Below are 17,143 nucleotides of genomic sequence, written 5' to 3'. Positions count from 1 at the left end.
CTAAACATGAGCAACAAAGGAAAAGTCGTGCCCCTTGAAACAGGTGTTTGATAAAATCTCCTCTGTGTCCATTTATTTCTGCAGAATCCTGAGGCCCACCTCTGACTGGGGAGGCCGGGAGCGGCTGCAGGAGGTACTGGTCGAGGGCAGGAGGGCCCAGGCGTGGAGCGGGACTGCGCTGGAGTCAGAGTCTGCTGTGTGACCCTGGCCAGGCAGGGGTCTATCCGGACTCCAGATCTGGGACAAGAGCCCTCTGGTAGGGCTGTTTCAAGGATTAAACGTGTGCGTGCAAAAAGCACAGTGAGCTCCACAGAAGCCACCCAAAGCAGGGGACAGCCCCTAGGTCTCACTCTGGAGGCCGGGGCGGTGAGAACAAGACAATGTGATCAAGGCCCTCAGCCCACAGCGCTGGAGTCTGAACCCCGGGCCCCTCCAGGCCAGCACCTGCCTGGCGTGCCTGCCGGCTGGCAATCGTAGGAGGTCAGTGCTGACACACCCCAGCACGTGGCAAGCGGCCCGTCACCGGGCTTGGACCAGAGCCGCACCGGAGACCCCCTCACCGCTCCCCAGGACTGAGGCTCCCCTGCCTGCCGGGGCTGCGGGTGGGGGAAAGGCGGACAGGAGCACCCTCCCCCAGGCCCGGCCCCCAAGCCCACTTCCTGGAGTGGCCCCACCCGGTGGCACTTCCCACGCCCGAGGAGATCCGTCTCACAACGAGCAGGGCCAAGTGGGAAGCAGCCCTAGGACAGAAGAGGCGATTCCGACACACCACTCGCAGCCCGAGCAATCTGATGTTCCCAATTGGTTTCTAAATACACACAGCTCGGTTTCTGCTCAAAATTACGCCCACCGCTCCCAATGAGGACAAGTCGTGTTAAAAATTGCTGGGCTTCGTTTGGGGCGACCCATCTCCAGAGTGAGAGGTGTCATCTGATGATGATTATAAAAAGATGCTAATGTGGCAGGGAGCGCAGACAGAATCGCAGGCTGGCATTTAAGAGAGATCCTAATCGAGAGTGATAACGTAATAGGAGATGTCACATTATTTGACTTTGTGACAGGTTCACAGGCTGGTATGCGTGTTCGGGCAGGAATTAGGCTTATCACAACGGGATTATCTGGAGACATAAAACACGCCACCGACAGTGGAGCTCCTCCCACAGCAACGCCTGGATGCAAACATACCGCCTGCGAAGGCCCCCCAGCCGCGGGCCCTTGTGCCAGGAAGCCGGCCTCCTCCGAAGTGGCAACGGGGCAGGTGAGGGAGTCCTGCAGCCGCGGGGCTGGCTCGTCACCCTGAGACCCCTGGGAGAGGCGGTTTCACTCCTGTCACAGCGCTCGCCCTCTGCGAAGTCTCCCGTGGGAACACGGTGTGAGTACAGGGCCCGATGCTGCCCGCCTAGGGCAAGAGGGCAGTGACCCCACTATCAGGAAACGCTGGAGCCGGACCCTTACGGGGCAACTCACAACCCCTGAGCCCTGTGAACCCAGGGCCTACCCAGGCTGGGCTAAGTCAAAGGGCCCAAATCCAGATGGGGCTGCCAGGGGGACAGGCAGACTGAGCCAGCTGTGTGTGTGTGTCCCGGGCTTCTGCCAAACAAGGCAGCTGGAAAGACAGAGCTGTCCCCTAAAACCCTCCCCCAGGGAGGCTTTCCAAGGACATACCGGCCAGGTCAGTGGGAGAAGGCACTCAGGAGTCCCCCAAAGGGATAGAGGCAGACACGGGGCGCCCAGCTACAGGTAACCCCGTCCGTTGCCTGACCCGTCCCTGAAGGAAGCGTGCCCGGGGCCAGGAACCTGAGCCTTACCAGACGCACAAGGCTTACAGCGAGCACTGGGCCAGGTCAGATACATTCACAGTCACTTTCATAAGCTGTAACTCTGGGCCATCCTTTCTCAGTAAGTGAGGGGCGGGGAGTGACCCCGACAGGCTCTGCTGACACAGTTCCTTCCCTGCCGTGTCTCTGGGGACCCTGAGCCTCCGAGTTTCAGTGGATCCGGAATCCAATTAGGTGGCTGTGACATTGACGACCGCACTCGGCAGAGCGCCCGCGTCGTCTGCATTAACAACGACCGAGAGGGGGCTGGCATCCTCCGACGGGTGGTCGCACTGAGCCGCAGAGAAGAAGCAACCTGGTCTCAGTTGTGAGGCTGGCTGAGGGCGCGGTGCGGGGCTCGGGGCAGGGGCAGTTCCCCCAAAGTCACACGGAGCCCCAGGAAAGGGAAGGGAAGACGGGGGCGTGGTGGGGGTCTCAGCTCGCTGATGAAGGCCGGCAAGCATCGCGCCTGGGGCTGTGAGGGGCAGCGTGGGGACCACGGGCACCGCGACTCAGCAGCAACAGGCCCAGGCTGGGCGTCCACAGCGTTCCAAGTCCTGGCTGGATGCCGCCAGCCTCACCGGCCCAGCTGAGAATCAGACGCACTGAGTAAGAGAGGAGCAAATATTTCCTCTTTGCAAGACGAATTAAATATCAATGCAAGTTCCTCTGTGTGCTTTATCGCAAAAAAACAAACACCCCAGAATTGAATCGAGAAATCCTATCGTGTTTGCCCTGAAAATCCTCAAACTAATGAAGGTAACCAAATGAACCTCCCTGTGCAGACGGAGGGCTTTCTGGACTGGAAGGCAATCCCCCAGCTCGTCCGGCCCATGTGGCCCTGTCTCGCTTTCCTGGACCTTTCATGCCTGCACACGGGGTGAGGCCTCGGCCAGGACCCCGCGGCCAAGCGTGTTTATTTCATGGTGGACCCTTGAGGGGCACAGGCCGCTTTGAGAGGTGACTTGTAGCGACAGAAGGCCCCTGGGGCTCCGTGACGGGGCTCTGGCGGAAAGGGGCCGGTGTGCCCTCTGTCATCGCTTCAGCTGGACAATGACAGCTCCCACCTCGAGGCCTGAGGGAAGGATTCCCACAGGAGCCCGTTCATCATCACTATCTGAGCAGCTCACTAGTGTCGGTTACGTTGGGAGAAGCTAAATGACCACTCAGGGTCTCACGGGGGGTGGTGGCCGTGAGGGTGCAGCCCAGGACTCCCGAGTGGCCCAAGGCTCTGGGTTCAGGAAGGCACATTACAGCTTGAACCCAAGAGGACCCCTGCTAACTGAAATGGACCTCTCCCAGGAAGGACCCCGAACACGACCTTGGGGACTGGGGCCGCGGCCCACGGAGTGGGGCTGGAGGGGACAGGTGGGCAGTGGGGGACCGCGGGAGCCAGGAAGGAGCGCCAGCCCTGCTGGACCCCGGCTGCCACGCACTCCTCCTGGTCCCTTCACTTCACTGGGCGTCACCTCCGCTGCAGGTGAGGATCTTAGAACCTCAAAACCACCCACTCCTTCCTTTTCCACGGCCTAGTCCCAGCTGCCGGGGAAGCCCGCACATGGGTCTTCCTGTCCAGTCTCTTCAGGCTGAGCCAGCGCTGCCAGAGCACCGGGTCAGCGACGAACAGACCACGGCTCCCCCGTGTGAGGGCCTGGGGCACCCAGGACGCAGGACATGGCTAGACAGGCAGAGAAGATGCGGGGGAGGGGACGGAACCGCCACGGGGCATAAGGGGTTCTTTACACAAAGAAGGTCCAGGAGCTTGGCAATCAACCCGGCGAACCCCGGGTTCAGCAAGAGGACACAGCCTCGGGGACACGGCTCTCAGGGGCCGTGGTTCCCATTTGATTTCCTGTCCATCCCAGGTCAATGCAGAAGCCTCACGCACCGCGCAGGTGACATCAGCCTTGGGGCCGCCCCCTTCCCTCTTTTCGGCCTCTCTCTGAAACCCCACTGATCCTAGGAGACCACCCAGAGGAGGAAGGCGTCTACGCGGTTGGGGAACTCAGAGGGGCCGTTCACAGCCAGCACCGCAGCCGGGCACGCCTTCCTGAACACCACTGGCCAAACGCACGTCACGCGGGCGCCCCGGCCGCACAACGGTACTTCTGTGCCAGACTCGAACGGGGGTCCACGAACAGACCGCTGTGGCACGGACTTCCTGACGGCTGAGAGGGAGACATTTCAATAAGGCCCGTGATGTGATTTCATTTCTTCAGGGACTGAACAGACGAGCTTCTCCCAGTTTATCTGGCTCAGATATCAAACACCATTAATGAGATAATAAGGGCCTTTCAATTAATGATTTGAATGGTGGGTGTAATTTTTTCTTTAATGGCAAGACTAATTCACAGGCAGAAACGAGCAGGGCGAGTCACTGGCAAAGCCCACGGTGTCGGCTGCCCTCCAGCTCACCTGCGGGGAGGCCCCCCTGAGAGCGGCTCAGGCTGGGACGGCCCGGCTGGGTGGGCACAGGCCACATGCCAGGCCCAGAGGGAAGGGGCTGAGACGTGGGGCTGAGAGGAGACCTTCCACTAGGCGAGAGATTCTTCCTTTGAGGAAGGGGAGGAGGGAGCACAGCACAGGCTCCTGGGTTGGCTCGACAACCCAGGGAAGGCGCCCGGGGTGTATGACGGGGCACGGGGTGCTTGTACTGGGCGGTCGGCCTGAGCCGCTGCCCCGTCAGCGAGAGATCACGGACAGGACAGGACTCAGCTTTGTGTCCTGTCGTTGATTTCAGAGGTGTCCTTCAGTGAGCCTCGAAACCCGGACTGCAGGCAGCTGGCCCCCGGCGTCTGGCACGCAGGCTGGGGGGCCCTGGGACAGCTATCCAAGGACCTGTCCCAAGGACTGTTCAGGAGCCCCACCCCTCATAAGCATACTAAAATGCAGCCATCATCCACATGAAACAGTTTTTAAATAAAAACACGGAAGGAGTTTTATAATCTTGCTTAGAAATCATTTAGCCGTAAGTGGCCCGCTCCAGTGAAAACTGGCCGTGGTCTCCAAGAAGTCCTGTGTGCGCCTGGGGCCCGCCGTGGAACGACGGATCTAACCCACAGTCTCCGCTCAGGTCTCAGATGTGTGAGCGAGACTACGCGGCTGAACACTTACTGAAGGGCACAGGACGTTACTTTCCACAGACTCACCTAAACATTTGATATTTCACTTCCTGGAGCCCAATTTCTTTCAAGTCCCAAGGGAGCGCACACAGCCTCCAGAGACCGTGGTGGCCGCCCCGCCCCAGGCTCACAGCCAAACTGGGTCCCGAGTGAGGCCCCGAGGGGTCGTGTGTGTGACTGTGTGGTCTGGCTGAGGCCCCCGGGGTGGGGGGTCCCCAAGGGTCATGTGTGCGTGTGTGTGTGTGTGTGTGTGTGTGTGTGTGTCAGGGTCTGGCTCACGCCCCCCAGGAGGAGGGTCCCAAAGAGCTGGGGGCTGTGGAGGGTAAGAAGGCAGGTCTTTCTGCTGCAGAAAGTCATTACACCTGAAAACTCCAGAGACAGCCGCTGAGACAGTCAGAGACAAACACAAACACAAAAGCAACCACTTCCAAGGAGGAAAGTGGCCTCCTCGGGAGCTGGGAGGAGGTGGGGAGAGGGGCGCTCTGCGGAAAGAGCCTTTGAGAACTTTTCTCCCTTCCGGGCACAACCTGAAGAGCTTTAGGACACTAAAAACCATCCCTAGAGGTATGTGCCGGGGGCAAGAATGCTTGGGAACAGTCCCGCCCCACCCCCCTCCACTTTCCGGCCCAGAAGCCTCTCTGCTGGCTAATTTCTATGGATTTATGGGATTGCCATGTCCTGAAGGGAAACTGCTAGATTAAACCATCTTCCTTGGGCTCTCGGGGCCTCCTGAGCTGCAAGGAGGGTCGTGTAACTCCCCTCTGCCTGTGCTAACGCTCACCCTAAACCCCCAACACCAGGGACACGCAGCTCTCAGGAAGCATGCAGAGACCCGTCAACGACAGGACCCACAGTACGAAGTCTGAGCACCGCTTCCTAAGAGGCGACAGCATTCGTTATGGAAGAATCTCAGAGAAGAGAAAGAAAACAGAATGAGCCTTAAGCTGGGCAATGCAGAGAGGTGAGTGAGGACGCACCCCGACCCCGCTCTGCGGGCGTCAGGTAAGGACTGAGCGTCTATACTCTGGCTGACAGTAACGTACCTTGCCTGGGGCACCCGTGGAGCCCCCACACCCGAGTGCCCTGGATGCGGAGGGACACTTGGCCTCACTCTCCAGGAGCTGGGGTGCAAGGTGGGGGGGCTGCCCTGCGGCCACCAGGCCCAGCAGGGGCTCGAGGGCTTGGTTCCAGCAGTTCAATCCCACGAGGAAAGCAAAACCCACCGCAGAGAGATGATTTAATGAAAATATAGATACATCTGGGGATTGTCATGGGACAAAATCGATTTTCTCCAGTCTCGTGCTGACTCCCATTTCCCTCAAAAACTGCCTGGTGAGTTCCGATCACAAATGGGAAATGATCAGGGAGGAGCGTCCGGGCAGGTCAGGGCAGGCAAGGCCCAGCGACAGCAATGGGGGACGGGACGGGGACGGGAGTGGACAGGATGGCACAGGACAGGACCCCAGCTCCTCCCCCCGCCACTCCTGGGTGCTCCCTCTGAGAAGGAGCCCTGGGGAGCCGAGGAGTGCACGCCCCGGCGGGAGAGGGGCAGGCGGGTGGGCAAGGATCAGGGATCTGAGGCCAGGCCTGCGCAGCTCAGGGAGGGGTCCGGGGAAGAGCATGTCCCCAGAGAGGCCCTGCCACTCACAGCGTCCCCGTGGAGGACGACGTGCCCTCTTCCCAACACCGGCCGTGCCGCCTGCCCTGATGACCCCGAGGGTGCGGCTCAGCCTCGGCTCGGCCTCGAGGGAAAGCAGAATCCCGCACAAGGAGGGCCTTCCTTCCTCCGGGGTTTTCGTGCGGAGAGAACCCCAAACAGGTTCCACAGGAGGTAAAGGGAAGTTTCCTTCATGACTAAGCAAAACCCCCCATGTGCAACGAGAAAAGCCTCTTTTGCTCACAGACCAACAAAGAACGAGATCAATTCTTTCCCCCCGCCTGGCTTCGTAAGAGAGGCTGAGGGTGCGTGTGGGTGCGGGGTGGCTCCAAGCCCCTCCTCTGTCCGTGACCTCGTTCGCCCCTCCAGCGAGCCCGCGAGCACAGACGGTGGGAGGCCCCCACCTCCCCCTGCCGATGAGGCAACTGAGGTCAGACGCCACGACTCTCCCTTCGCCGACCCACCGCCTCCCTGGGCGCCCCAGCCTGGGCATGACTCCACACCGCACGCGACCACACACACGCCACGCTTAAACACACGCAGCCGCCGCCCACAGGAGCACACGTGGCACTCGAAGATTATTTTTCAATTGACCTAATTTTGTCTCTAAAATGTCTTGAAATGATAAAGAAAGAGACAATTGATCTGTACTTTGGCATTTCGTGACATTTGCTGCTTCAGATGAACACGGGATGAAATGCAAACCGGACAGAATTAACCCGCCCAAGGGCACTCGGCATTGCAAAATTAGTCTGGTCTGACAAAGACATGACCCCCTGCCCAGGGGGCCGGGCCATCTCCACGCCCCGTGAGCGGCTGTCGGGGATGCGAGGGAATCGATGGCGACGGGCCCGTCCGAGGGGATGCTACAACTCCAAGCGAAGGTGTGCAGAATAGCACAGGAGTGCCATCAACGTGCACAGACGCCCTGTCAGACGGCAAGCGTCCTCCCGCTGGTACCAGGCACCAGGCACTGTGCAGGGCAGAAGGCCGCAGCCCCACATGGGAGGAAAAAAGGCCGAAAGTCCGTGTTGGCTCTGACCTCCCTGGTTTCAGAGCAAGGGGAGAGCCGGGGCGGCCCAAAACGAAGGCACCGCCCCGTCCTCCTGAAGGCCCCAGCCAGTGGGACTCCATGGGGACACTCCCGGGCCTCCCGGAGGGGCCGGGACCCCATGGTCACCCAGGCCAGCAGGACTCCATGGGACGCTCCCGGGCCTCCCGGAGGGGCCGGGACCCCACGGTCACCTATGGGTGGCTGTCCAAGGGTGAGAGCACTGGAGAGGAGAACTGGAGATGGCAAAGGCCCTCCCAGCGAGGGAGCGTGGCTTCTCTCCACCTGCTTCCACACACAATCCTAAAGCCACCGCTGACTTTCCGAGCCCGGGGTCCCGGTGCACAAAAGCTGGGGCTAAGAAGTGTTCACTTCGAGGCCTCTCCTAAAGCTGTGGTGGAGGTGGGCACACTGGCACCCACATCTGAGGCCAGAGGACGGGCGAGCAGCCAGGCACCCTTGGCCCCCTCCCGCACGCTGGGCCCCACGGTCTCCGTGAGGCTTGGGCTTTGGGCACTGCCGCATGTCTGTCCCTGTAAATCAGAGCCACCCCGCAGACGCCTTGCACATCTTCCCAGCTGCTTCCTGCCCCCAGATCTCCCAAGTCTGCAGAGGCCCAGTAGTGCGGGGACGCCCAGGGAGGGCTCAAAGTCACGTACTGGAACCCGTCCAGCCTGCACAGGGATCCCGCACGGCCACTAGAGATGACCTCATCCAACCCGCCTCCACGGAAGGGGACAGACGACAGGGCATAAAGAAGCTTGGTCCAGTGAATAAAACACAGACTTCAAGAGTGACCTAGGGGCGCCTGGGTGGCTCAGTCAGTTAAGCGTCTCACTTCGGCTCAGGTCATGATCTCGCGGTTTGTGAGTTCAAGCCCCGTGTCAGGCTCTGTGCTGACAGCTCAGAGCCTGGAGCCTACTTTGGATTCTGTGTCTCCCTCGGTCTCTCTGTCCCTCCCATGCTTCCTCCCTCCCTCTCTCTCTCTCTCCCTCAAAAATAAATAAAACAAAAAGAAAATTTTTAAAAATAAAAAAAAAAAGAGTGACCTATGGGCTGCACCAAGCGGTCCAGGAAATGCCCATTGTGGCAACTTGGCCAAAGGGAAAGGACTCTCACAGCCCATGTGCAGCCTGAGCCACCGTGGTGGGGGGAGGGGCTGGCTCCAGGGCCCACGCACCTTGCTCTTCATGCAGCCCTGCAACCCGTCCCCTTCTCCCTTCGGCCCTCCTTTCAGGAGGCATTTATTCACATCCTACCGCACACAGGCACCTATGGGCACCGAGGGTCCCCAGAGGACAGGACGCGCTTCTCGCCTCTGAGGACCACCTGGTTGTGTGCGTGTGTACATGTGTCTGCATGTGCACACGTGTGTGAGCTGAGGGGCACACGCGAGCACACAGGCTCCCACTATGGAGGGACACCTGCTGTGGCCTCAGGAAGGTGACGTTTGACATCTGTCACAGAACACGGGCTCTGAGCTGGGCACCTCACCAAGGGGGGGGGTCTCACCTCCTTAACTCAGGAATTAACCGGAGGGGAAAAGCCATGTTGACCACATATTGAGAGGATATGGAACATTTTTTTAAAGTTCAAACAAGAAGCTTAAAACATCCACAATTCCACCGACCAAAACAAAAAAAAACGCTAGCACTGTGATTTGTTCTGTCTTTTTTCTGTGCACACTACACAAGCAAAATCGCGGTCATTTTTATCCATATATGAGCATGTAAATGTATATACGTATTTTCTACGTGTACACGTGTAGGTCGTGTGCATGAGCAGTGCAGACGCCCTGCATATAAAACGTGTGTAACTTCCCATCATGCTTCTCCCTCGCTAGGAATACACGGGGAGCGCTTTTCCACAACAGTAACTATTCTTTGAAGACAAGATCTTTTGGTAATTCTAGAATATTCTAACCAAGTACTTTAACCTAGAGAACTCTCCTCCTAACACTAGACATTTAGGAGGCAGACGGTTTGTTTTCCCATAATCATAAACAAGGGGAATTACAGGGGCCCAAGTAAGACTCTTGCCATAAATTACTAACAGCTCCCCAGAAAGGCTGCATATCACATCCCCGTGGGAAGGAAGGAAGGAACACGCCTGTTTCGCCAGCTTCATCAGTTTTAATGAAGTGCATTTTAAAGAGCACCGCTAATTTGGCAGGTAGCATCTGTTTGATTTTTCAATTCCTTAGTAACGACTGGAAGATATACGTACGTTCACCAGCCGGCTACATAATTTCTTCTGTGGACTGACTGCTGATGGTCATTCCGTTACTGATTTGCGTGAGCTCTCTGCGTATCACAAACACGGAAGATGTCTTGATCCTGTTTGTGAGCTCTTCTGTTTCTCACCTGCTTTTCACTTTGTTGACGGTGGTTCAGACAGGCGGACATTTACCAAGGTTGTGCTTCCTACGTGTCACTCTACAGAAAGCTGGCACTTTTTGCGTCAGGCACCTGGGACTCTGGCCATTTTAAATTAATGCTTTAGCATGAGGTGCTTCCGTCACAAAAGTAGAATGAGTGACCCCATCGCCGGGACACTTTTCTCTCACTCCTGCTCTATGAAAAGCGTCTCAGACAAGCAAAAGCCACACCTCCAGGTCTGTCTGTTCTGGTTCACTTGCCGGAGTTCAGGGGTCCTCGCTTAGGCAAAGGGTTTCTGATTCGCCTGCTCGGACCCCAGGTTTTCCCCTCCGCTCCGTGCCGGGCTCCGTGCCTGCCCCCAGCGGGAACTAGCAGGGTCTACAGAGCAAACCCCAGTGTTGGCTCACTCCTACTTTTCATCTCGCTGGCACGCGCGTCTGTGTGTGAGCTTGCGCAGTGGGTGGGGCAGGAGCAGGGAGATTCTGCTGAACGCGTACCCGTCGTATCACAGACGCGGAGGTGTGCTGTGGACATAGAGGGGACTGTCCCTCGAATCCCCTGGGTACTGCTGGATGCGGTCTACAGTCTTTGGCATGTTAAGGTAAGTATTCTTTTATTTCCATTTTAGTAAGAGCTGAGTTGTTGTTTTTCCTTCTATTAAATGCAGGAGAAGCTGCTACGTTTCGTGAGTGACCCTGTGGCTTATTGCCAGGACGCATGAGCAGCAAGCAGGAAGAACAGGAACAGCAGAGCCGGGTCTCCAGGGGCCTGGTTGCAGGGCTGACCCTTGGCTGGCATCGAGAACGTGGCTCTGGAGAGGATCTCTCTGTGGTAAAGCTGGGGCTCTGTGCCAGCCCGCAGACACTCCTTGCACATCGTTCTCGGGAAACACCAGCTTTCCTGGCATCCAGAATCTTGATGGGCAGAGGCGTCCCCGAGACCTGGCCCCGGTAGAAACCTTGGGCTCTGGGCAGAAACGGGGAGCACGCTCTGTGTGGCTCCTGGGGAGGACGAAGCAGGCACCGGCTTCCTTTCCACTCCTCCTGGGGCGCCTTCCCCCCACTGACCCAGCTGCGCATCTCTGCCGGGCTGGGTGACAAATGTCAGCCATGAGCAGGACCATACGCTGAGGCCCGTGAGCCCTTCTAATGAAGCCCTGCACGTGTGTGGGACCCGTGACAGAGGCAGATTTATCAACAGCAAACCATTTCATGTTCCTGGGGGGGAAAACTTTTTCACGGAATGTTTTTATTTAATGTATCAATGGTTTAAATATGCTGGTGCTTTACGAAACATATTTGTGTTTGTATTACATGCAAGTGAAACTAGATTCTAATTTCCTTTTCACAGGTGCTGTTCTTTCCTATTAATAAAGAATTCCTTGACTCAACCCGTGTTCACACTCGTGCCTCGCTGGTCAGGCGCTGTGCCGGGGACCGAGGCCGCCGCCCCCGACCGCACGGCTTCACAGGGTCAGTCCCGTAGGCAGACACACACGCGGGGGGCACACAGACACAGGGCAGCAGTGATTAGAGCTCTGTGACACATAGGCAAGTCCGCGGGTCACAGGCCACACGGCGACAGGTTTCTCGAGAGTTGGAAAGAACTTGCTCGGGAAGACAGGTTTTGGCCTCAGAACCATGTTTAAAGGTAAGACTTTTGAAAATGTTGGAACTTATCCCAAAATTATGGGTCCATTCAAGGATGTTGTTGTTGTTGTCGTTTACTTCATTTTGCAGCAATTCTGGCATTTTATACTCCCCCCAAATCTCTGCTGTCTCCCTTCCCAAAACGCAGGAGAACGTTTGTCAGATGCTCACCACTGAGCCACCCAGGCCCCCCTGTAAGTAAGATGTTCTCAATTCTACTCACGAGCTCCATTTTCTGACCCCGTCATTGGTGCTATGTTCACTCAATAATTCCTTTACCACCTTTATCGTATGTTGACTTTCACTTTCCATATCTAACTTCTGGAGTTAAAGGGTATTTTTCTTTACTGTTTTTATATAATTAAAGCATTTTGGCCATGGTCAAGCCCCACACGTCACATCACACATGTTCTTAAAGCTCTTCTACGTTTACAGGGTCACTTTCTTCTCGAGCGGCCTCTCCAGTTTCCAAATGCCTGATGATTCAGTTTTAACTCTGTTAGTATCTTGTTGTAAAGGATTATACTCAGCGACTAGTGCCCACATTGTTCCAGCTTTTCAGATTTTGACAACTTTTATGGCGCAGGTCGGACGGTTCACTTTGTGAACGTTCCGCAAAAACTAAGCAGACACGGTTGTGGCTTACACAGCCAGACCCCACCCGGAGCCCTCGGGCCGCCCCTATGTTCTGCCATCCAGATTCATAATAACCTTATTTCCACCCTCCTCAGATCCACCGCATCTCCTCCTAGGCCTGCTGTGTCAATTCTCTGTTTTATAAAAGTTTTAAATTCGAGTTTAGCGCACAGACAGAAGAGCGCACAAATCAAGACCTTCACGGACGAGCGCTGTGTCCAAGCTCCCAGAAGTCTCTGCCCCACGATTTCTAACTGCAGAGGCGCCACTCTGGCCACATAGGACACCATCCTCTCTGCCGTTCAACCCCCTCACAGCCCGATGGGAACACTGCCAGCCTGAGTCCTTCCTGTGCCACCTGCCCCCTCACCGAGTCTGCTCCCCTACCCCGGAGTCATTCTCCCGCTGAATCGGGTCCTCGCACCCCTGCCCTCCGGACAGCGCCCCGCCTTAGGAAAGTCCAGGAGGCCTTCCCGGCTCCATCCTTCTCAGGCTCGTCTTGGGACCCCCGGCCCCCTGCACACTCAGCACCAGCTTCATCGACTTCCTCCTGGTTGCAGAACAGGATGTCCAGTGGCGGCCCCTGCCCTCTGCTGCAGCCCCTGCCCTGCTCTATCCCTGTGACAGGCTCCTGCTCCGGCCCCACGGGCCCCTGTCCCAAGCCCCGCACGAAGCTGCATGCAGCCCACACACATGGGTAGAAACGGAGTTGGGCAACAGCAGGACCTGGCCCAGAGGAAGGGCCGCGAGGGGTGCGCTGGACCATCCATCGGGACCAAGAACATCAGAACAGATGGAGGCCCCGCCCACGGGCGCTGCACTCACCTGGTCCTGCCCGGTCCCACGTGGCAGCCACCTGCCACCCACAGGAGCCAAAGGACCAGGCGCCTGGGCCAAGCCCAGCAGGCCAGCACCCCGGGCCTTCCCACCCCCACCTGCTGCGCGGCACCCGGGCCTTCTCACGTCCGCTGAGGGGCACAGCCAGGCATCCACTCACGCTCAGCACCTCTCTGTGGGATCCTCCGCCGGTCCTGCCCTGCGCTCGCAGGCTCCCGTCTCTGCTAACAAGGCTCGCCATCCACCGGCAGAGAGGCAGCAGCGGACTGACGGACTGGACACGCGTGCAGATCGCTAAGCATGTCGGGACCCGCGAGAAGGCCGTGGCTCCGCTGGGAAGTTCCGACTCTGCTCACCCTGACTTAACTAACTATCCTCCTCCCTCTTAAAAAGCACTGCACACGGCCACCGTGTGTCTAAGGGACTCGCTCTCTTCGAAATCAAAACAACGATGCCAGTTCCTACCTGGGGAGGGCTCCCCGTGTCACAGAGCATCCTAGGACAAGGCTGCTTCTGGGTCACCGTCCAGGCCAGCGGGACCAGAGCGGCCCGGCTGCACGCTGCCCTCTCCGCCACACCCTGGCTGGGCAAGCCACGCCCTGGAGGCAGGGACGGCTGGCTGGGAGCGAGGACCAGAGGGACGGGGGCTACAAGGGGCTGGGCTCAGACCCCTGGGGTCCTGGGGCACCGAACCACGCAGCTCAGACTTTGGGGGTGAGAAGAAAATCATTTTCTAGAGTGGCTGACCTTCAACTCTCTGTAACGCTGTACTTATAAACCAGCCAGAGATCCCAGGGAAGCTGCCGCCTGGAGCTTTGCCACATGTCCCGTCGGTGCTCCGAGGGGGACACGTGCCTCACAGGCAAGGCTACAGTCCTGGGGCAGCTCTCGAGCCTCTGCGGTGGGAGCCAAGCCAGGTTCCAAGCCACTGGACGTGCTGGAGCCGGCCCTTCAACGGCTGACTCGGCCACATGTGCCTGACCTGGGCTGGGGCTGGGGGGGGGGGGGGTTCGGCTGTGCTCTCTCTGTGCCACGGGCCCTCCTGCTGGGAAACAGCCCCCTCAGGGGCCTAGGAAGAGACGGGCTGCCACGTGCCTGGCCAGGGGATAGAAGGCTGTGCACAGGGAGCTCCTTCCACCCCTAAGACCCTACAGAACCTTGTGAGGAAAAGGCAGAAAGGAGGGCAGAACCCAGGCTCGGACCTCAGCGGCCAGCCAGGATGGGGACAGGCAGCTGCGGAAAGGGGCCCGTTCTGGCGCCCGCGGGACGGCTGGGAAACAGGGTCAGCGGCCGCGATGGCCGGTCCCCCAGGAAGATACAAAGCTCCAGGGCATGAAGGCTCAGGACAGGAGTGAACGCCCACTCCAGAAGGTATCATCCCTAGCCTGGACGAGCCTCAGAAGGCACAGCACCCAACGGCACTGCCTGGCCAAGTCCCGGGGAGCTGAAGCCGGGGGCAAAGCCTGTCTCACCGCCCCCCCCCCCCCAACCCAGCACCCGCAGCGGGGTGGGGGGGGCCCTGGTGACACTGCGGGGGTTCTGCCTTGCTTCTGGGAAGCTTCCTCCTCAGGAAAAGATTCTGTTCCTATGGAAATGACTTGAAGCAACACTTATTTCCCAAGGGCCAAATTACCATTCTGCACAGGGAGGGCGGGCCTGGAACGCCTTCCTCCAGGATGTTCTCTTGCTGGAGGCCCGGAGCTCTTGGGCTCCGTCACTCAGGCTGTCCTCCATGGACACAGAGGCATTCTCCTAAAATGTCACAACTGCAAACCCAATTCCCGTGCTGCCTGGGACTCCAAAGGCTCTTTCTGTTTTCTTGTTTCCTTTCCCATTCAGTTCAACCCTCCACAACGCGTTGTGACATTCTCACGGCCAGCACGAGTCCGGGGGAGGATGAACGCCCCACTCCTCCCCGGCTCCCCACGTTCCCCCAGGCTCCGCTCGTCTCCCGGCCCCACGAATCTCGGCCAGTGAGCAGGACTCCCCAGGCAGACCCTCTGACTGCCACAGGCCAGCAAGCAAACCACAAACACACGGGGCTCCTAGAAACACTGATAAAAGATGGCGGGCTAGCAAAGGGTGGGACTTGGTGTCACTTCTTCCAAGGCACCAGGACAGCCGCTGCCTGGGGTCACCTGGACAGTCCCCTCCTGCGGGCTCTTGTGTGAGGGGTGGGGAGACAGGAGGCCCAAAGGGGTCAGGGGCGAGGAGGGGCAGGAGCCAGCCCAACAGCGAGCTGCAGGCCGCACACCCGCCCCAGACCTGGCTCAGGTCCCTCGCATCCAGGGCTGTTCCCACCTGCTGTCCCCCGGCCCCAGGGGGGTCCCAGCCCTCCAACAACCCCTTCGTGGCACTTCATAAGGATGAGAACACAAGCTGCCCGGCACAGTCTCTGAGACTTGAGCCACTTGTGGGAAGGGGATCCTGGCGGCACTGTCCCTACTGGGGGAGCAGGAAACGGAGGGCCGGGTGGCAAAGCCCCTCGTGTGAGGTCACTCACCTGTCACGAGTCCCTCTCCCTAGCAAGAACTGAAGTCCCGGGGGGCGAGGGCCATTTCTCAGGCACATGTGGCTCAAGGCTGCCCACGGTTGGGGCTGGAGAGTGATTTCCGGGACGGTGACGAGCCTCCCACCTTAGCACACTCTCCTGCACGGCTCGCCACGGCTTCATCAACCCCCACCCCCCTGAGCTGTGCCTCCCCCGCCAGGGCAGGCAGAACCCCCATCAGGGCAGCAATGAGAATCCCAAACGCGGTCGACCCCATGAGCCCCGGCCACCTGCATGAGTGAGCTGTTCTCCAGGAGGCACTCGGGGAATGTCGGCCAGGGTCAGACCGCCGCCGGCCGCTGGGCGCCAGGGAAGCTGGGCACTCCTCCCTCAGATAAACAGCGGGCTCTGCACGGCGGCTCAGCCCCACTGTTCTCCCAAACCTCCCACAGAGAGCCAGGGTGCCACAAGGCCACGAAGACAGCCCGGAGCCACCACACTGTGACCTAGGACCGCGGAGCCTCCTAGTTTGTCCCTCGCCTAAAAGACAAGAGGCCCAAGGAGGTGAAGTGGCCAGAGAGGGACCCCCAGCCAGCTGGGGCACAGCCCGGTCCCTGGTCCCCACCACTGTTCTCTTCAGTGTACCCGAGAGGCCCCACCCTCCTGGGTCACCGGGCAGGAAGACTAAAGCACCTTGGGTAACAGCGGAGGTCACCCTGTGAAGGGGCCAACACCCACCATGGTACTTGGGCCAGCACACGGAGGCCCACTCGGGGGGGGACAGGGGCCGGGGACTCAGCCCCCACAGAGCGACCAGCTGAGCACAGAGCTGATGAACGGGTGCCACTGTGGCTCCCACTAAGTCATGGAGGAAACTGGCCCAGAGAGTCTAAGCGACGTGCCAGAGTCACACAGCCGCCCAGTGGTCAGGCGCCCAGGCTGTCTGCTCGTGGGCCAGCACCTGCCCTAACCCATCACAGCCCTGCAGTCGCCCCTGGGGCCCCACTGCCGAGGACACACATACACACGGGCTCAGGAAGGGCCTCCGGGAGCCTGGGGGACAGCGGCATCTCTGAACGCACGGTGTGGCGTGGGCCCCGGGTGACCACGGGTGACCTTGGTCTGCGCGCTTTCCTGGCTGTGACAGCTTTCCAACGACAGCAGGTCAGCGGTTCACCACAAGCGCCCGGCCCAAAGCCCTGGCACAAACAGCCCTGTGGACTCAGCTCACTAAACCTCCCAGACAGGATCAAGCTCAGGCCCCCCCGAAAGGGCATTTACTTACCTGGAAATCCCGCTCTTCTAGAATCTCCTTCCTCCACCTCCCCAGGAAAGCAGCGCACACGTACAAGTGGAAGTGGGAGAAGCCCTCGGGCTCGGACTGCAAGAGAGAACACGGGGGCGGTCAGTGCCCGGCAGGACCACGGCTGCCGCCCCAGGCCAGGCTCACGCAGCCCGAAGGCCGTGATTCTGACATTCCTGCCTCCCTGACATAAGCACAGGCT

General features: G+C 59.0%; 1 protein-coding gene across 3 annotated transcripts in view; it reads right to left on the bottom strand.

The window, feature by feature from the left end:
* TBC1D22A (TBC1 domain family member 22A) overlaps window positions 1-17,143 on the bottom strand; it is a 320,415-nt gene that overhangs the window by 18,205 nt on the left and 285,067 nt on the right. For all 3 annotated transcript variants that reach the window (XM_042948144.1, XM_042948145.1, XM_042948147.1), the window contains one exon: window positions 16,924-17,019. In XM_042948144.1, the coding sequence (XP_042804078.1) occupies window positions 16,924-17,019 (96 nt within the window). The remainder of the gene's footprint in view (window positions 1-16,923; window positions 17,020-17,143) is intronic.

Source organism: Panthera leo, chromosome B4 (assembly GCF_018350215.1).
Source record: "Panthera leo isolate Ple1 chromosome B4, P.leo_Ple1_pat1.1, whole genome shotgun sequence".
Taxonomy (NCBI): Eukaryota; Metazoa; Chordata; class Mammalia; order Carnivora; family Felidae; genus Panthera; species Panthera leo.
This window is presented reverse-complemented; position numbering and strand designations above follow the sequence as displayed.